The sequence below is a fragment of the Cibotium barometz genome, chromosome 25, assembly GCF_041138505.1.
Source record: "Cibotium barometz isolate CiBa-2024 chromosome 25, ASM4113850v1, whole genome shotgun sequence".
In the NCBI taxonomy this organism is placed as follows: domain Eukaryota; kingdom Viridiplantae; phylum Streptophyta; class Polypodiopsida; order Cyatheales; family Cibotiaceae; genus Cibotium; species Cibotium barometz.
This window is the reverse complement of record NC_141070.1, coordinates 25,990,242-26,010,810: the sequence shown is the minus strand read 5'-3', so window position 1 is coordinate 26,010,810 and position 20,569 is coordinate 25,990,242. Positions and strand designations below refer to the sequence as shown.

At 44.7% G+C, this 20,569-nt stretch overlaps 1 protein-coding gene across 4 annotated transcripts; it reads left to right on the top strand.

Annotated features, from left to right (window-relative positions):
- The first annotated feature begins 725 nt into the window (after nt 1–725).
- Nucleotides 726–18,735, top strand: LOC147624407 (uncharacterized). 4 transcript variants are annotated; one of them, XM_086819956.1, is made up of 5 exons: nt 726–1,047; nt 16,998–17,088; nt 17,292–17,574; nt 17,658–17,767; nt 18,375–18,735. In XM_086819956.1, the coding sequence occupies exons 1-5, from the start codon at nt 1,010–1,012 to the stop codon at nt 18,387–18,389; spliced, it is 537 nt and encodes a 178-aa protein (XP_086676082.1). In that variant the 5' UTR covers nt 726–1,009; the 3' UTR covers nt 18,390–18,735. The 4 variants fall into 4 exon arrangements, with proteins under 4 accessions (XP_086676082.1, XP_086676081.1, XP_086676085.1 ...); XM_086819955.1 differs by lacking the exon at nt 18,375–18,735 and adding an exon at nt 17,848–17,904; XM_086819959.1 differs by lacking the exons at nt 16,998–17,088; nt 18,375–18,735 and adding exons at nt 15,117–15,337; nt 17,848–17,904 and having other exon boundaries at nt 17,299–17,574.
- The last annotated feature ends 1,834 nt before the right edge of the window (nt 18,736–20,569 follow it).

Sequence of the window (20,569 nt, the reverse complement as noted above, 5' to 3'; positions counted from 1 at the left end):
AAAGATTTAAGAAACTGCATTGCACAACACAAGACTAATCCACCTCAAAAAATGTAAAATGAGGTTTCCAGGTACAAGATGTTCTACACGTACTTCAAAGTTCAAATAGTGTTAATCCAACTTCTAATAAAATTATTCCTACCTAGAAAATAGAGACCTATTATAGTTTATAGTAGTGTATTAACTGCAATTGTATGATAGCGACTACACTACAAGCTCACTATGATATTTTTTGTTCACATCCAACAAAATGATGTCCACAACTTTTAAGAACGATTTTTGATTATGCAAACATGATTTTTTTTGTTGCAAACGAGAATTTCAAGTGCAAAAAAAAGAAAGTGCCTCATTGTATGCATTTATATGTGATTGAAAGCAAGCAAATCTATTACTAGTCAACGTAATTTCGTTCCGCTACTCTAGCCCCACAATCGACAATACCAACAATCATACCTGGTCTTCACACGAGGTTATGTCCTCATGTTGCCTGGTGCATGTGCACACATGTAGGTACTATGCGCATGGTGCATGTGTGCACACCCATGCACATGCACATCGCACACACACGTGGTATTGGGTGCAAGAAGACAAGTGGCAAGACACACCATTGAAAGGGTCAACAAATGCCATATGTCTCATGTTGCATCAATGCCATGTGGCTCATGTTGCAACAATGCCATGTGGCTCATGTTGCAACACTTAAGATAAAATTGCGTTAACAATAATAAAAGCACACCTAAATTTAGTTCACCAATTTAGCAGCTAGCTTACCAAGTGCAGTCCATGACGAGCCCACTTGCTTTTCTTGCTTTTTGCTTGTCTTCTCTGTGCTTCAAAAAATGAGGTGGAGATGGGCGTCACAGTTTATCTGGTCATGATTGATTTCTGAGAAGCCCTTGGCAAGAAAAGCAAGGGTGCTTTTCGGCTTTTTTCCGGCTCTTTGTTTTACTGATCCGAAACAGCAAGCTTGGACTAGTAAATATTGAAGAAATGGATTTTCTGGTGCAGCATGGATGTAGCTGTGCACGTTGCTGGTGTTGTGGGATGGTAAGTTCTATCTGCCTTTTTTGTTTTTTCGGGTAGCTTGATTTTCTGCCAATAAATAAAAAAGGGATGTTCATGCCAGGTGAACACTACTCATTGGATTCAATGTCTTATAATGGTTACTGTTATATGTAGATGTCTTGTAGGCTAAGTAGAGATGTCTCCTAACTGCATACTCTTTGAAGAAAGAGAGACTGATGTGATAGCAAGAAGAAAATCACCAACCCATATGTGTGAGCCTTGATTGATATGAGAGAGAGATAAAGAGAAAGAAAGAGAGAGAAAATTATATTAACGTTTGCGAATGGCCAAAATGATTTATGAGACCAAATACACAACACGAAAATTCATGGAGGTTTTTCGCCAAATTTGTGATCCAGCAAAAAAGAAGAAGAGAAAACAAGAAAGTTTCTGCTAATGAGCTAGTGGAGCTGTAGCGCTAGGCATCTGATCATTCACGTCCAGTAAAAAGAGACTGGTTTTTGTGCAGAAATTCTCAATGAGGGCTCTGCCTTCACGAAAGATTTTCCACTTTCCTTTTGTGTGTATGTGTGTGTGTGTGTGTAAGAGAGAGAGAGAGAGAGAAAGAAAGAAAGCTGTATTAACGTCTACTAGAGGCCGAACTCTACCTATGAGACCAATCAATGTACAACTGTCAATGTCTTCTGGAGGGTAGTGACAATTAGCTTGAGCTGGAGCTCCCCCTTGCTGCTGCATGCCTGCTTCGCCCAAGTCCCCCCTCTGCCTTGCTCCAATCTGCGTTGCCTCCTTGCTCTCCCCTGCTTGCCGCCTTTGGAGCCCTCCTCCCTTCTCCTCCCGCTGCCCCCTACTCTCTGCCCAGCTGCGTCGAGCTGCCTCGGCTCCTATGTGCTTCTGCTTTCCCCCCTCCTCCCCACGCCTTCTTCCTTATTGCTTTTGGGGGTTTTTATTTGTGGCAAGTTTCGCTATTTTTGGCCTTGAAACCCCAGGAGGACTCCATGGGAGCAACTCCGTCATCCCCGACCGAGGCTGCCGTCTCTGATCTCTCCTTTTCCGAAGAGGATCTCCATCTCCTCGCTTCGACAGTTGCTTCTTTGGAGGCCTCCACCTTGCTATGCAAGATTGTGGGTAGCTGCCCGGCGCGCGGACAGTTCAGGGATTTGTTGTAAGTAAGCCTTCTCGGCGCGTCTAGAAAGATCACTGATGTTCATCCTCTCGGGTGTGGCTACTACCACGTTGAGTTTGATTCGCCTGTAGCTTCAGACAGAGTCATGTAGCCGAGCCCCGTTGCATTGCGTATGGCCTAGGCCTTCTTTGCGAGGTGGCAGCATGGCTTAGGCCTTCTTTGCGAGGTGGCAGCATGGCTTTGATCTGACGTCTGCCCCTTTGGCTGGCGTCTCAAGCTTTCTTGTGACAGTTTGCTTTCTAGGTCTTAGGAAGGAATACCTTCCTCTCCTCCCAGTGTTAGGTGTTGCTATCGGGGGGGTGATCGAATTGCTCCCCCCCCCAAAAGGTTGCTTTAGTTCTTACACAGATGGCTAGGATTCCATTCCTTCGTATCTGCATTGCCAGACTTAGTGTCTCACACCATTTCACTCCCTAGTTTGCGGGGGGACTTGATTTTGTAGAGAGTTGAGTGCTCTGGCCTCCTAGGCCAATGTTTTATCTACTGCCAGATGGGACACCTCGCTAGAGTCTACCCTCGTCAGCAGTCCAGGAGGCCGCCTCCAGTTTGCGCCCCCCCCCCCCCCCCCCCCCCGGCCGCCCGCGGGGGTGGGCGGGACACATGCCCCCATGTACGAGAGCACTAGTCCTCGGTTTGTTTGAGACTGGCGCAAGAGAGTGGTAGACCGCTAGCCTAAGGTGGGACCGTCGGCCGTCGTCAAGAGCCGAGAGGTGTCGGCATTAGGCCCGTCAGGCTAGCAGGATCCAGGAGGATGTGGTTGCGTCAGAGAACCGTTTTGTGACAAGATCCTTAATTATGAATACTTCCGCTGCATGTTACAATTTTCACTATGGATCGGGTCCCACTCATATTATTACTTGTGGCACAATTGCTTGGGCCGTTGAGGCCACGATCATCATGCCCTATGAGGAGGACTAGCACTACAGGTCTCTCATCTTAGTATTTCTACAGTGCCAGTTCGAGCTCCTCCTTCAGGTCGTTGGACGCGAGGTTCTAGCCAGAGATGGGAGATTCGCAACAGTATAGTTGCGTGGCACATATGGAGAGCTTGATGTAGCGAAGCCATTGAGGGCACCCTCACCCCGCCAGTGGAGTCTATTTGGAGCATCTGACTTGATATCGTTCATACCCTCTGTGCCCAGTGGGGGCAGCTTCAAGGTGGCTCAGACCGCATGTGAAAGCACTGGGAGGCCTTCATGAGGATCTAGCGGCAAAGTCCCTTTCTTACTGATAGCGGTGGCAAGCCCACTTGGCATTATCGACCACCTGTGTGGTTGTTTCCCCTTCCCCGTTATATGAGATAGCGTTCTCCTCCTAGAGCGCCTAGCTAGAGGTGAAGAGCATCCTTTCCCCTTTTGTACATCTTGACTATCGTTCCCCAAATGAGGACGAGTTTGTATTTAGCCATTCTGTACATCTTGACTATCGTTCCCCGTATGAGGATGAGTTTGTGTTTAGCCATTTTGGTTGTTTTTCTCGGTAACTAATAGCTCCCTGGTAGTGGTGCATGTAGAACATTGGCCATGGGGCAATCAAGGGCAGCTGCCAAGAGGCCACCTAGGTCCACTGAGTCGGATGGTTGAGTGGAAGTAGTTTGGTGCCACTGTAGGATGTTTTGGCTCTAGATCTGTAGACTAGATGTTTACCGTGGGGGTGGGGGGTGATAAAACTATAGTCCCACAGCTATGGTGAGCTTCAAGGAGAGAAGAGGCTATGGAGGAAACGAGAGGGTAGCATTCATGGTGAGTGAAGATGTAGAAGATAATGCTAGAGTGGTAAAGTGTGGACAAGAGGGATTCGTGCAAAAAGAGGAATACATCTCCATTCATTCCAAATGCTAGATATAGCTTTTTTGCTATAAGGCAGATTGCACCTATTGGTGCCACTTGGACTTGACCTTTTTCCTATTGGCTCTTCCAATTCTCTAGCAATGCTATTGGACCCCTTACAATGATTTAATTTCTTTCTTATGCCCTAGTGCACATTTGCTTCTCCTAGGCATGCTAAACATCAATATTCCAACACCCCTCTTTGATGTGTGCATGGTCATTACTACTGTACTTGAGAGGTGAAAATCCCCCCCTTAGTGCCCACTTAGGCCTTAAGCACTGTCGTGTCACTTTCGGGTGTAGGATTCTTACAAAGAAAAGGATTACAAGATAGACTCATAGGTCTTATAGCTCATAAACTTTAAAATAACACTAACACATCTTGGGTACATCAATTACATCATTTGATTGGGCATTTACATAATTTTCCGACCACCAAATTTGTTACAGTTCTTACATTGAGGCTTACCCTTGTTCCGACAAAACTTCTCTATGTGGCCTTGCATGCCACAATAGTCACAAGTGGTCCTTGATGGTGCTTGTCCTCTTCCTTGTACTCGCCGTCTTGATGCCGATGCTCTTCCTCCTCTTGAATAGAAGGCCCGCTCAACATTCGATGTAGATGTCCATGTTTGATAGGTACTCTACAAGGTCACTATATCCCTCAATGTCACAACTAGCTAATAAGATGGCTTTGGCTTCATCTTCTTCAACCTTTTTTTCTATGGAAGTGAGCTGGTGCTTAATACTCTTACTTGTTTATGTGACTCATCATGTTATCACTAGGTTTAAGCTTAAGATTATATAGTTGTATAAGTAGCTTAACCTTAGAGTGCTTAGACTTTGTCCCAAATATCATCTCAAGCTCATCCCATGCTTTCTTAGCATTAGTAATTCCGGAAATGTTGTGTATGATGTCATCACCTAATGCAGATGCAATTGTGCCTAATGCCTTCTCATTCCTCTCTTCCCAAAGTTCTCTCAAACTTTCCTCGGTTTGCCTTCCTTTCACTGATCCCCACAGATTCTTTCTCATAAGTAAGTACATGAGTTTGGATTGCCAAGTGTGGAATCCAAAACCATTGAATTTATCTACTTCAATTGTGCCATGATAATAGTATGCTAGTGGGGTCTTACCTCAAGATTCTTGAGGCAGTGTCTAGCCACTTTACAAGACAAGTGTTTTGGCACTGTAAGATAATTAAGTGTTTGATGCAAGGTGGACTGGGAATTAAAACAATTTGGGGTTTCCTTACCCAATGACACACAACACAGCCTTGCCAAATTGGCTCCAATATTCTAATTTTTCTTAATCACCCTTTAATTACATGATTAGTGCTGAAAACCAGGGGATCAAGAGGTGGACCTTTGAGGGTGAAAATTGAAAAGGCAGGTGGCGATTTTGATGGGGCTTTTGGTAGATCCTTGTTGAAGGAGGGAAGCTCCCCAAGCAAAGAGGTGCATAAAAAATCCACCAAAAAATGGCAAAAATTGACTGAGAAGCCTGCCTGCAAAAACACTGCTCCTGGCTCGTACAGTGCAGCAAATGGAGTGATATTTGAGCTGCGCACTCCTTAAGGTGTCAATGACAATACCCTAGGAGAGATTGGGCCAATTTTGTCTATACCGAAAATGGCGGGCACTGCGAATCCAGGAGAAGTTGGCACTACTGCGGCTGCTTGGCGTCGATTTGGGTAGAGAGGCTCGGTGTGCACAGTCGCCTTGGGGCTGGTGACGTCCTCCTAGAAGCTTGGGGGCAATGGCTTTGTGTGCAAGGAGAATAAAAGCCCTTGCAAGCTAGTATTAAGCTTAATGAGAATTATAATAGTACTAATGCGGTTGATTAGGAGCAACCAAGCTTTGATACCATGATAAAACCATAGTCCCACAGCTATGCTGAGCTTCAAGGAGAGAAGAGGCTATGGAGGAAACGAGAGGGTAGCATTCATGGGGTGAGTGAAGATAATGCTAGAGTGGTAAAGTGTGAACAAGACGGATTCGTGCAAAAAAAGGAATACATTCCAAATGCTAGATATAGCTTTTTTGCTTACAAGGTAGATTGCACCCATTGGTGCCACTTGGACTTGACCTTTTTCCTATTGGCTCTTCCAATTCCCTAGCAATGCTATTGGACCTATTGGACCCCTTACAACCATTCAATTTCTTTCTTATGCCCTAGTGCACATTTGCTCCTCCTAGGATGGCTGTGGTGGGTGCCTTAGTGGTGCTCCTGTCCCCTCCGTGTGAAGAAGCTAGTTGCCTGTTGGGAATGGGGTGGTGCCTGAGGCTTGGGATCTCTGGAGTGGATCCTCCGGTGTTTGCCTATCTTAAGTAGAAACGTACCAAGGCATTTCTAGTCTGGGAAGTCCCCCATAATCCTGGAGACTGGACCAAAGCCCTCTCAGAAGAAGCAGTGGAATCTCCCCTGAATCTCAAGGATGCACGAGATGCAAAAGGATGGCTTAGGAAAGAAGCTGGGGGAAAAACGCTGTAACTTTGGTGTCATGTGCAAGAAATGCCATGGACATATCCTGAAGCTAGTCCAGAAGGGGCAGCCAGAAAAGATCAGTTAGAACCAGAATTTAGGAGCACAGAGTGCAGATATGGCAGTGTTGGACTTGGAGCAAGGCATGGAAGATTTGGAAGAGGCTGTCGGCTGAACAAAGTGGAGTCGGCTGTACCTGATGAAGGCAGCTGCAGGTGCTCAGCATTCAATGGAGAATTATGCCAGTCGGCTGGCCAGCATTCCCAAGGTTCAAGAAGCCTATAAATAGGCGTAGGTACTCATTGTGTTAATCATTCATTCCCTTATGGAATGGGTCCTAGTTTAGGATAGATTTTGGTGTTTACCACGTTTTATGTAAGGCGGCCTATGGCTGTAGATTAGGGTACCTTTTTGTACCATAAGAATATACTGAATTTCCAGCATATCTCTCTCTCTCTCTACTCTCCCTTCTGTCCGCGTTTTTGCATCAGCATGTTCTAGATGGTGTTTAGGGCTGAAAGAAGACTCTCAGAGCTTCCGTGTGTTACATTGGTATGAGAGCATCAGGCTTAGCAAAGCTAAACACTGATTCAGTCCCATATGATGGTGTACAGGTCCAAGGAACACAGGAACGGGAAGAGCTCCCAGGATGTTTGTTGGTGGTGTTCCACAAAGCCAGAGGGGATGGCAGTCTTGTGAGCCAGATAGGTTCTCGGGCAATGGTCCCAAGGGAGGATTATCCTCCAAGGGGTGATGTGAGAGTGCCAGACTCATTTCTCAGGAATGAAGACCAAGACAGTGTTCAGAGTCAAGGCAAGAATGGATTGGGGACTGGAGGGAACAGATGCATAGATCTTATTCAGAGTGAGAGTGGTCTTGGAGACCGGGCCGGGTTTTCAGTGAAAAGGGTTGCCAGAGATGGATGGATGACAGAGGGACTTTGGGAAAAGAATGGGATGATGACAATCATCTAAGAACAGGTTGGATTCCTGTCATCAAGTTTAGCAGAGGGGGATGTCATGTGCAAGAAATGCCATGGACATATCCTAAAGCTAGTCCAGAAGGGGCAGCCAGAAAAGATCAGTTAGAATCAGAATTTAGGAGCAGAGAGTGTAGATATGGTAGTGTTGGACTTGGAGCAAGGCATGGAAGACTTGGAAGAGGCTGTCGGCTGCAAGACAAGGGGCTGTCGGCTGAACAAAGTGGAGTCGGGTGTACCTGACGAAGGCGGCTGCAAGCGCTCAGCATTTAATGGAGAATTATGCTAGTCGGCTGGCCAGCATTCCCAAGGTTCAAGAAGCCTATAAATAGGCGTAGGTACTCATTGTGTTAATCATTCATTCCCTTATGGAATGGGTCCTAGTTTAGGACAGATTTTGGTGTTTACCACCTTTTATGTAAGGCAGCCTATGGCTGTAGATTAGGGTACCTTTTTGTACCATAAGAATATACTGAATTTCTAGCATATATCTCTCTCTCTACTCTCCCTTCTGTCCGCGTTTTTGCATCAGCATGTTCTAGATGGTGTTTAGGGCTGAAAGAAGACTCTCACAGCTTCCGCGTGTTACATTTGGGCTGTCCAAATAGCATTTTGAGAATTACATACGCTATGGGGAATGTTTTAAATGTGGTAGCAAGGATCATGTGGCTGCCATATGCCCATAGAACCCCAAGAATGCAAAGGCTAATGTGGAAAAGCCTCATGTTATTGTGTTATGTGCATGCACATGGACATGCCTAATCCAAGGCTAATCCTTGATGGGAAGTAGGCAAACAATAGATTAGGGCACTAGCTAGGCTCAGATATATGCAGAAGAAGCCCAACTTGATCAAGACACAGTCCATGTGGACAGGAGCCTGTAGATGAAGTCGGCATATTTTGTTGTCCATGGAACTGGCCGACAGCTGGTCGGCCAGTTGATTAAGCTTCCTAGAGAGCCTATAAAAAGGCTAGGCAGTGTCCTTTGTTGGGTATCTCACTCCTACTTGGAGTTAGGTCATGGATAGCACCCTTGAGGTCTAGAGTAGGTCACCCTTTTGGGCAGGCCAAAGGCCATGGAATTTGTAGAGACATATACGCCTTTTTGTATCATATGAATTTACTGAATACACAGCCATCTCTCTCTCTCTCCTCTCTCTCCTCTCTGTCTATGTTGATTGTTCTTGCATCAAGAGTTCCCATGCAATACTTAGGGCTGAAAGAAGACTATCAGAGCTTCTGCATGTGGCAGTGGTATCAGAGCATTAGGCTTAGCGATGCTAAGTGCTCTTGGTGTCCGAGAAGAAGTACACAGGGCGAAGGCGAGTAACTCAGCATGTGCAAGACCCCCAGAAGCCGATTGGTGCAGGCAGAACCCAAGGGTTGGTCTTCATGAGAGTTGGTAGCCAGTTGGGCAACCAAGGAAGGTTTTTATGGAGCAACTCCAAGGGATGATGATCATCCAAGGGGTGGAGCCAAGGGTGCCATGATGAGTTTCAAGAAGAAGGATTCATGTTTGTGTTCAAGGACAGGGCAAGAAGGCAAGGGGACAAAGTGGAACAGATGCACATATCTCTACATTAGATTTGGAAGGATGATAAGTATGGGAGACCATATGTGGAGACAGAGGATGATGACAGAATTGTCCAAGGTCAAGGTTGGAATCTGGTCTTCAAGTAGCAAGAGGGGATGTCATGTGCATGAACATGGACACTCCCACTTGGAGTCAGGTCATGGATAGGATCCTTGAGGTCTAGAGTAGGTCACCCTTTTGGGCATGCCAAAGGCCATGGAATTTGTAGAGACATATACAGCTTTTTGTTTCATATGAATATACTGAATACACAACCGTCTCTCTCTCTCTCTCTCTCTCTCTCTCTCTCTATGTTGATTGTTCTTGCATATCAAGAGTTCCTATGCAATACTTCGGGCTGAAAGAAGACTATTAGAGCTTTTGCATGCCATAGTGGTATAGTCTTGTGGGTTGACTACCATGAGTATATAACATGCACGTTCCTAAAAGATGAATTTGGGCATGTTCCTGGATTCATCTAGGTATATAATTCAGCCGTATTAGCGGACATGCAGATTTCACATTGTGAAGTTTTCGTCCGAGTTGCGGCGAGTTGATATTGTGCTAATTCTTTCTATCTTTAGCGGTGCATTTGCCCTATCAACTACTTATTTGCTATACTAATTCTTTCTATTTGCTACTTCCCTTAGTGCTAGGCTTCATTATGGTTGAGTTTGCCCTGCATCTCCGGAGGTTTGACAGAAACTCAGTACGAAGGGCTTTGTGTGAATATATGCTCTTATGTGTGTGTGTGTGTGTGGAGTGCGTGTGTGAGAGCATATCTTGATACAGAGTTCTACACCCACTATTGGGCACTGATGACGTTAGTGGGGATGTCGTAGTATCTAGTCCATACTGTGCATAATGGAGTTGATAGTTATGTAGTCTTGTGGGTTGACTACCATGAGTATATAACATGCATGTTCCTAAAAGGTGAATTTGGGCATGTTCCTGGATTCATCCAGGTATATACATAATACATCTTTTTGTATCATATGGATATAGTGAATACACAGCCATCTCTTTCTCCTCTCTCTATCTATGTTGATTGTTCTTGCATCAAGAGTTCCTATGTAGTACTTAGGGCTGAAAGAAGAAGATCAGAACTATCGCATGTCACGGTCCTGATGTACAAGGCAATACAGGTTAGCCGCCCAAGCAGGGTGATGTAAAGCATGGGGAAAATTGAAGGATCAGCCCACTTTGTTTCTATTCAATGATGCCTTCACAGATAACTTTATATCTGTACAGATGGCTGCTTCCATAGGCCTCAATGTGGAAGATATGGGCATGCAAATCAATGCAGATAATGGGTGGATCTTGATCATGAAAACTTCTTCATGGCTCCCCTCGTGGGATGTGATGTGTTGCTGGTGGGTGTGTGCCTTGGCACCATCGCTTGGAGCTAGAGAAGGCTTACAAGGAGGAGAAAGTTACTTTTGTGCATAGAGGGTGTAACTTTGGGCTGTCCAAATAGCAATTTGAGACTTACAGACGTTGGGGGAAATGTTTAAATGTGGCAGTAAAGATCATGTGGTTGCCATATGCCCATAGAACCCCAAGAATGCTAAGGCTAATGTGGAAAAGCCTCATGTTATACTTTATATCTGTACAGATGGCTGCTTCCACAGGCCTCAATGTGGAAGATATGGGAATGTAGATGTCGCATTGAGAGCAGCGGTGGCCTCCCTCATGGGATCTGATGTGTTGCTGGTGGGTGTGCCTTGGCACCATCACTTGGAGCCAAAGAAGCCCTACAAGGAGGAGAAAGTTACTTTTGTGCATAGAGGGTGTAACTTTGGGCTGTCCAAACAGCAATTTGAGAATTATAGATGCCATGGGAAATGTTACTTTTGTGCATAGAGGGTGTAAGTTTGGGCTGTCCAAACAGCAATTTGAGAATTATAGATGCTATGGGAAAGTTACTTTTGTGCATAGAGGGTGTAACTTTGGGCTGTCCAAACAGCAATTTGAGAATTATAGATGCTATGGGAAATGTTTTAAATGTGGCAGAAAAGATCATGTGGTTGCCATATGCTGACAGAACCCCAAGAATGCAAAGGCTAATGTGGTTGCCATATGCTGATTAGTGGCTTTGAGTAGCTCTGGATAATATTATAGGCAATTGAGACACTTGCCAATGCATATTGCGAGAAACGGAAATAGAAATAGCTGGGCCTCTGGAAATGGAAACGGTCTCAACTAGGAAACGTAAACGGCTAGGAAACGGGATACCTTATGTAGTTCCATAGTGCTATAAAACATGAAAGAAATGGAAAACTTTAAAGTTTGGACATTTTCAACTTGAAACTAATTAGTGAATTCAAATTTCAAATACATCATACATTGCAAATTAGACAATTTGAAAATGATGTGAATCATGACTTATGATATAATAATCATTTGAAAACTCTCATGGAAAACATGTCTCATGAAGAAAAGAACTACAATGACACCAACGTACAATGCTGAATGAAAGTGCGAAGACCTAAATGCTCATAGGAAACCTAAGAAAATAAAATATGATAATGAGTTAAATGTCTGGAGACAAGATTCAGGACTCAAGCATAGGTAATATCAACATGTGGACTCAGGTTGCCATCAAAGGACCCTTGGTAGCCTTCTTTCCCCAAAAGGCCAGCTCTGCTGCAAGCCTTTGTCCATCTTTGGCTATGGGTTTGATGCTGAAGAGGGTAGCTCAACAAATGCCTTAGGAACAGGACATGCTACTTGAGCAAGCAGGCGCAAGTTTGCGCTCACAAAAATAAGATCATTGGCTTTTTTGGTGCCAACATGATTCCTTTTCTTTGATGCAATGTGGCCAAGACTGCTCCACAATTTCTCAAGAGAAGAGGAAGAGCATCCTTGGCTATTACCAACCGCTAAAGCTTAGGAGTATTGGCACCATAATCCTCCAGCCAAACAACTGCACCCACCTCAAGCCTGTCCCTTTGTGCATTAGCAGAACCGAATCTACCCTACCTACTCCTGTATATAGGCAGCTGGTTCTTCACAATCCTCCTTTGTTGTGCATCTAGAATGAACCTTCCAAAACTTTTTCCCATCCCTCTGTCACTTCGTTGTCTATCTCTTGCCCACCTCCCTGGAACTCGGGATCCAACACAAATGCATGCATGTAACAGTGAGTGGAAGCTATCCCATCGATCCTGGCAAATATTCCTCAAGTGTCATGTGCATGCACATGTACATGCTAATCCCACAGCTCATCCCTGAAGGGCAACATATAAAGAAAGGGCACGTCTCTAAATAGAGGGGTTGATGATGCCCACCACTCCAAGCCACCTTGGCCCAAGCAAGCCTCCCATCGCTACCCCTCTGAATAGAGGGGTCGATGATGCCCAAGACTCCTTTGTGTCGAGGTTGAATGATCACTCTCTAGGCCATCTTGGCCTGGGCAAGCCTCCTATTGCTACCAGCCCATAGAAAGTCGCGGATCAACCGCTGAACCTGACCAATGCAAGCCCGGGAGAAGGCCCAACAAGAGGTGATGTACCACATGGTGGGGAGAAGAACCTGGTTCACCACCACGACCCGGGCAGCTAAGGAAAGCCTGGCTGAACTCCAATATAGCAGCTTCTTCTGAATGCTTAGAAGAAGAGGGGCAAGCTACTGCTCGAGGGACCAACCTGGCATCCAAGGTAACAAACTGGGGTGCCACTTGGGATCCGTTGAAAAGCCTCAACTACCCTCCAAGTTAGGGCGGGCGATGAGCCAACCCATAATCCATAGGACTTGTGCCAGTTGATTTGTGCTTTGGATGCATGGCAAAAGATCTCATTGCCTCGGCGAATCTCTAGAGATTCCTTGCATCTCTGGATAAGTACGCTGTTGTATTATTGGCAAACTTTAGTCAAGCAGTGCGGATGGGAAGATGCAGCCCCTGGAGCCCACTGAATCTCCAATTTGTCACTACCCTCCTTGGGAATCAAATGAATCAATCCCTTTGACAGCCTCTCCCGCATGGAGCTTGTGGTCATAATCTCATTGAAGGCAGCTTTGAAGCCGCCTTCCATGAGATCCTAATGCCAAAGGAATAAGGAAACCAGAAGCCTATCTTCTCTATGGAATTTGCCCTTGGGGAGTGCCATTAGAGCCTTCACAAGCTCCTCTGAAGTAAAGGGTATCAACAGGGGGGGTCTGCAACTATGGATCCATCTTGGCCTCACAACCTGCGGATACCATCCCTCCGCGTGTGTGGGCCTGAAATCTGAAAGAAGTCTCCGGTGACCCTATGGCCCGCCTGGGTCCAAAAGGAGACTCTAGCATGGTTTCTGTACTCCACCCTCCGCTTCCCAATCAAGCTAAGCTCTGCACGGGCTGCGGCCAACTGGGCCTGAATTAACATGCTATCCGAGGTACACTCCTAAAGCCGCTACAAAACGAGGCAAGGCTCCGATTCATGCTCCTCTCCTGCTCTCTGAAGCCAGCCAGTTTGCTATGTTCGGCCTCCTATAACAGCTTGCTGATCTCTCCAAGGTCTACGTCCAAAGCTCCTGCGGCGGTTGAACCAGGGTGGAAATCCAGAATCTCCCAAATCTCTTCAATCTTGCTGCAAATCTTGGAATCCTGAATGAGGTAGTCTGGGATCTGGGTGCTCAGATGTATGCCCTGCCTCCATGGGTCCTCCAGGGCAGGTGCATGATCACCTTGTCCACAAGCCCACTCATCCACATAAAACCGGTCTAATTTGGAAAGGTTGGGGCCTGTATTCCTATTGGATTGCGAGAAGCGTAGACTCTTGGGGTTGTGAGGGAACTCTGGTAGATGCCAAGAGTCCTGTCCCCTCAAAGCCAAAATCAGCTCCTCCTAGGCCGAGTACTCCGTGCCTGAAATTGTGACCATGCCTCCTCCGAGTCTGTCCTCCACCGTCTCTAACATGTTGAAATCACCCCTCATGAACCAAAAATCAGCCTCCAGGAAGTAGAGTTGAGCGATAGTCGTGCTTGAGTTGGAGAACTCCCCCCCCCCCTCCCCCCGGACCCCCCTCCTTCGCGCCTGGGCCCATCTCCTCTTTCTGCCTGCCCCCTTTCATTAGCTTGCTCAACCCCTCCTCTCTCTCTCCCGCTGCTCTCCCCCCTCTTTTCTTCTCTCTTTTGCCGCCTCCCGGCCACTTCCCCCTCCCTCTGCCTGAACCCCCTATAGGTTAGCCTCCTTGGAGCACTTGCAAAGATCACATACATTCATCCTTTGGGGCGTGGCTACTACCCGGTAGAGTTTGACTCACCAACGGCGTTAGATAGAGTCATGCAGCTGAGCCCCGTCGCACTGTGGATGGCCCAGGCCTTCTTTGCGAGGTGGCAGCACGGCTTTGACCCATTGGCTGGCGTTTTAGGCTTTCCCGTGACAGTCTGCTTCTCAAGTCTCAGGAAGGAATGCCTTCCTCTTCTCCTGGTGCCATTGGGAGAGTGATGGAATCTCCCTCCATCGCAGCTTCGTCCCTTACATGGGCGGCCAGGATTCCATCCCTTCGCATCTGTATTGCCTTGTTGGAGATAGTGCCTCACGTCATATCCCTTCCTTGCCTCTGGGGGAGACCCAATCCTGTGCAGAGTGGAGTACTCAGGCCTCCCAGGCCAATGTTTCACTTGTAGGCAGATGGAACACCTCACCAGAGCCTGTCCTCAGTGACAGTCTAGGAGACCACCTCCGGTGGTTCCCCCCTAGATCAGATCATCATCAGGGGGCAGGGAGAGATGCAGGTCCTTAGGCAGCTGAGCATGAGGACCCGATTGCGGACGACTGTCTGCCGGAGAGTGGCAGATCGTTGACCCGTGCCAAGGCCGCCAGCCGGCTTCCAGAGCTGAGCGGCGTCGCCGCCCTAAGTTGGCAGAGTACAGGATCCCATTTTAGGATTCTTTAACATGGTATGAGAGCTTGGGTGGGCTCTTGGTCATGGTGATTATTTATGTATAGATTTTTTGTTTATGTGTTTTTGATTAAGCATTATTTTCAGTTTATTATATATATATTTTTTAATGCGCACTCATTATAATTTGGATTTTCATTTGTGAGGATTTGAGAGAGATTTGGAGCTGTCATTCTCAAGTTTGAGAGGAGATTTGCAACAAGGAGGTTGCATAGAAGCTGCCCAAGAGAGTTGCAAATGGGAGTTTTGCAACATGGAAAGCCTTCTCATCATCATGGAAGTTGAAAATAGAGATTTCAACAAGTACGAAGACTATGGAGTCTTTGGTGTCAAATAAGGAAACTGCCCAAGGAGACAATGGTGTCTCAAGATATGGTATGGTTACAAGTTCCATTTCAATTTATTGGTTGTAAATGCTGTTTTTGTGCTCATCTTGGTTGGACACATGGAGAGTGCTTCAATGGGAGGCACTATTGCTACATGAAATTTGATGGAATATGCTCAAGGTGGTTGAGCATGAAGTTGGGTACTTTCATGTGGAAGAGAGCGCATTTAGGTGCACAAATGGCTCTGCATTGGAAGCTTGGACAACAAGCTTGGAAAAAGAGAGTGGAGACTCTCTAATCAGCATTGGTGAAGGTCATAGTGGCCTTAAAGAGCCTTGGTACAAAGGCAAATGAAGTGTTTTGATGCCTCACTTGGGGGGTATTCTTGAAGCATAGACTAAAAGCTCTATGGATGAGCTTATGCAACCAACCACCATGGAAAAGCTTAATGAAGCTTTGAAAAGCCTCAATAGATAGAGAAAGTAGAAAATGGCAAAGAAGATAAATGATAGGTGACCAAGGAGACACCGATTTGGTCAAGTGGGCACTAAAGGGTGTGGTGCCACACAGGAAAGGATTGTCTACAACATTTGTTCGTAGAAGCTCTTTAGTAACCGCGTAGTAGTGTGACTGTGTTAACTGCATTGGGCCGATATAAATCGACCTCACGAGGGGCTACAAAGGGTAGTTGCGAGAGCGTGGGAGTAAGGTGTTTTAAAGCAACCAGAGTCTGAGGTGCTGTAAGGGCACCAGCGAAGTAAAGAAGAAGTGCATGCCACAATTAAGTAAAAGGCCTTGAGCAAAAGCAACAATAGTATGTGCAATGTGTGGAGTAGGCGGACTTCACACAACAGAAAGCACAACATGACGCGACTCGACTCACTGTGTTTCAGAGAAGCGCAGAAGAGAAGACAAGAGTCGGTGGAAATAGAAGCATAGCACAATAAAAAAACTAGCTATGGCAGAGGAGGCAGCACAGTAGAGGCGGCAGGCCATTGCTTAGAACAACATCAAGAAAGCAAACAGCAGGCAAGGTGAACACACTCACGGCAGTAGAGAGAGGCGAAAGTAGTCAACCTTGGTGGCGATGGCAAACTCAAAGCAACGTGTTAGAGGCATCTCAAAGTGATGGTTGCTCGAAATGACTAAGACGATTAGGGTCGGGGTTTGCTGCTTGTTGGTGCTGTTCTGTTGAAGGTGAAAAAGAAGAAGGGCAAGATTCTTGCGATTTGGCCGCTTCACGACCAGGGAGAAGCGATAATGTTTTTTTTAATTTATTATGGGTGATGGGTGAGTGAGAACACCTCGCTTAAGAGGGGGTGTTGAAATATGTAAGCTCGGTTTATGCGTGTGTGGGAAAGCACCCTAGAGGTGCAAGATATTGTGGTAAGATAAGAATGCCACATGTAATATTGTATGGTCTGTGAGTGTTGCCCAAAAGAGTGGAAAAGGAAGTGCCACATGGATGATGACATGTAAAGTGGGATAAGGCTAGAAAACCTATATCATTGTATGGTTCATTGGTGATATGCAATAGAATTGAGTGTTGAGTGTGCAATCTCTCTCTCTCTCTTATGGAGTTCTTAGTGTGGTATAAGTTACCTTAATTATGTTGCTTAATCTATGTCTATCACCAAGATCAATCCCATTTTAGGATTGTTTAACAAACTTGTCACTAGATGCCTTAGGGACACTGAAATGCTTTGCAGGCGTGCACCTACGCAATCTAGTGCATATGTCACCTCACACATTATGAGCCTGCCTCTTTATAAAACAAAGCTTGCAATGGTCAGCACTGTGGTAAATTCTAACCCTGATGTTCCTTTGTTGTCATGGCATATGCATCCTTGTTGGGGAATGATACATGAATATTAAATGAGATTGTACTAATTCTGGGGTGATTGTACCAAATCTGCCGTTATATTAGTCTCTAGTTGATTTTGAACAAGGGAAGAGCTCATGATAGGTGGTGCTTGCTTTGATAATTCTGAATGATTTGTTAGTGTGCAGCTTTTGTTCATCCAGTGGAGGATGTGCACAGTGCATCACCGTCTTACACCACAGGACTTCTCGGAAGTGCAACTACAGCAACGTCTCAGCTCGCTGCATTGCAGCCCCCGCCTCAGATACATTTTCAAGCACATGAAAGTGTTGGACGATCAGGCAACCTTAAGGCACAACAAGAAGTGAATGAAACAGCAAGGATATCTGAAAAGCTGGATGACCTTAAGAATTTCTGTCTCACTTCCTTTTTGGATGAGGAGATCTGCCCTACTTGTCTGGATGGTTAGTATACTTGACATTCATAGAAACACGAGTATTGCATAATGCTTAATGGGGATATCCTATTATCCTGTGCTGTGTAACAGGGTATGATCCGGATAATCCAAAAATCAACACCGCTTGTGGGCACCATTTTCATCTGGGTTGCATTCTTGAATGGGCTGAAAGGAGACCTACTTGTCCAGTATGTGATAAGGTGTGCATTCTATGCCCTGTGGCTCCTTAAAAATAAAATGCATAGAACTTTGTGAGATAACCTTATCCTTCTTGGTACAGGACATGGTGTTTGATGAGAGTAAAGTCTAGAAGCCTCTTGGTCTTCCCCCCCCCCCCCCCCCCCCCCCCCCCCCAAAAAAAAAAAAAGAAAGAAAAAAAGAAAAGAAAAAAGAAGAAGGATGCTGATCCTGATGGTATAGAGTTACACTTATTTGCTCCACATTGAGAGAACTTCTGATGTACTGTCATATAGTGAAGGCACATCAGAGGTTATAGGAACTTTTTATATCAATTCACATTATGCTTGTATTCTTAATTGCATGTAGGCATTTTCTAAGGTTTTGATTGCCACATTCACAGTCTTGCATCAATAAGCAGAGGTGTTCATATGAAGTAAAATATTATATTCTGTATGACCAGAATCAAGGGCCATTTGATGTGTGCAACGCTGTTGCATAAAACATATATCTTGTTTATTTTTTTAAGGTTTTCGGCGAGAGAACTGTGCATTCTAGGACTACGATTTTTGTAGTAATGGCCACCATCAAAAACTCTACTTTTGTGATTAAAAATTGATTGATGGGCAGTGGTTTGATGAATAAAGACCTCTATTAGTCTCTGAAAGCAAGGGCAATGCTACAAGAATAAGCCAGCAGCGCATAGTGTGGTGGTCTCCTTTTGATTGTGCCAAGCAAGACTACATGCTCACGTTGGATTTATGGAGTTCGTACTTCTTGTTTCTTGGTCCTCTCTGGCTTTTGGTTCTCCATATATGCCTAATTACCAATGTTGATACGGGCAAACTTGAGAAGTTTTCATAAATATGTCTTGTGAGGCCTTAGCATTTACTTTTGCCCAAGCCAATTCCCTAGTCAAGGGGACTTTTTAGCACCGGCTTCACTATTTAACATGTGGAGATAGTTGCCTTGGTCGTCACGTCGAATCTTTTTACTTGTCTGAATTGAAAGAATATACATGCATTAACAATGTTTCTTAAGATATTGCATGTTCAATTGTTCAATGACATGCAATGTTTCTTAAGACAATGCATGTGCAACTATTCAATGCCATAAACTAGAAAGTATCAAAGGCTAAGCTACCCATCGCCCACCATCATCACTAATTTTTAATTGAGAAAATGCTAGTTCTAGGAAGGTGTGTTGAGGATTGTCCTCTTATTTCATATTTTGTTAATACCTCTGTGACACTAGTCTTGTGATGGTGCTACAAAAGTGGTTAAAGGTTGATTCATGAATTCTGAAGAAATAGGAAGGTAAATCAACTTAGAATTCCATCAAACTATTTGAGAGTTCTTGGCTAGAATGCATCTATCCATTAAAAATTCATATATGTAGTAAATTTAAGAATTTTAAATTACTAAAAAATGGTATTAGTTAAAATGGCAAAAATTTAACAATTAGTCAAAATGGTAAAAATAGTATTAGTCAAAATTTAAGAATTTCTTGAGTAGTCAAAATGGTAAATTGGTGGAGGTTTACTAACAAGCATACGCAACACGCATACACAAGTCTTGTTCGTTTTGCTCCACCTACGGATGAGACGATCTTATTAAATAGATTTATCAAGAAGGAGACACATTTGTGAAAAATGCCAAACCCGATTCTATTGCAGAAGTAGTGCGGATAGCAAAAGACTTTATCAAGGCTTTTTTCGGGGCGGCCTCTCAATTGAAGAACTTGTCATTCCAGTGACTAAAAAAGGAATGAAAATGTTTTAGGTGTCGATAGCTTGGGCACATAATGAGTGAATGCCCTAATGCACTAGTTGAGGCCTACCTTACATTTTGTTTCAGGACCCTAGTTTCAAAGACTTGCAGCATCGATGTAGAGTAATCAAGGACTTCCAGCATCGATGTAGAGTAATCAAGGACTTCCACCTCAAAATTGGGGAAATAAGAGAAGCTGTTCCTATTGTTGATTTAGAGGAGGAAGAAAGAGGGAGAATTCATGCGGCTGTTGAATATCAAGGTCATAACTAGCAATTCTCCATCATACAAGCACCAACAAACTACCAAGATAAACAATTTAAGCTTTGATTGATTTTGGTAGTACTTATTCATTCATATCGTCTAGATGCTTGTGAAATTTAGAACGAGACCAGAGACATGGTAAACCAATGCAAGTCAAATTGGCTTACTCTTCACATGCTATTAAGTTTTCTCAGTATGGCAACTTAATCGAATGCAAATTTAAGGTCTTACCTTTAGAATTGTATGATGGAATTTTGGGATGGATTGACTTATTGAGAATCAAGCTGACATACATTGCCACAAGGAAACAATCACTTTTATAGACATTCATAAAAATAAAGTGCACGGGATCGGAGTACTTGGAGCTCGTATCCTACAACTTGTGAAGGTGTCCTGAATGTTGGAGGGACTTAATCCTACTAGCAAGGAGTCAAACTCCAAAGAGCCTGAGTGGCTAGGCGAATACGTTAATGTATTTCCAAAAGAGTTGATAGAGATGCTCCCAGCTTGTGAACTTGTGAAGTGGATCACGAGATAGAGTGAAGTGGATCACGAGATAGAGTTGATACCAGGAACACAACCTATTGCAAAGATAGCCTACAAAATGTCTGTCCGAGGCCATCGAGCTCAAAGAACAATTGAGGCAACTTTTGGAGCATAAATTTATTCAACCCGATGTATTATTGTGGGATGCACTTGTGCTCTTTCAGAAGAAGAAAGATGGTACTTTAAGGTTATGCATCGATTATCGAGGGGATTGAATTAGTTAAGAATTAAGAATAAGTATCCCAT

Bases quoted from the DNA above. Each gene is read 5' to 3' on its own strand.
- LOC147624407 (XM_086819955.1), top strand. From the start codon at position 1,010: ATGGATGTAGCTGTGCACGTTGCTGGTGTTGTGGGATG. The intron at 1,048-16,997 runs GTAAGTTCTATC...AATGCTTTGCAG, and splicing joins GTTGCTGGTGTTGTGGGATG to GCGTGCACCTACGCAATCTA. The intron at 17,089-17,291 runs GTAAATTCTAAC...ATGATTTGTTAG, and splicing joins TTGCAATGGTCAGCACTGTG to TGTGCAGCTTTTGTTCATCC.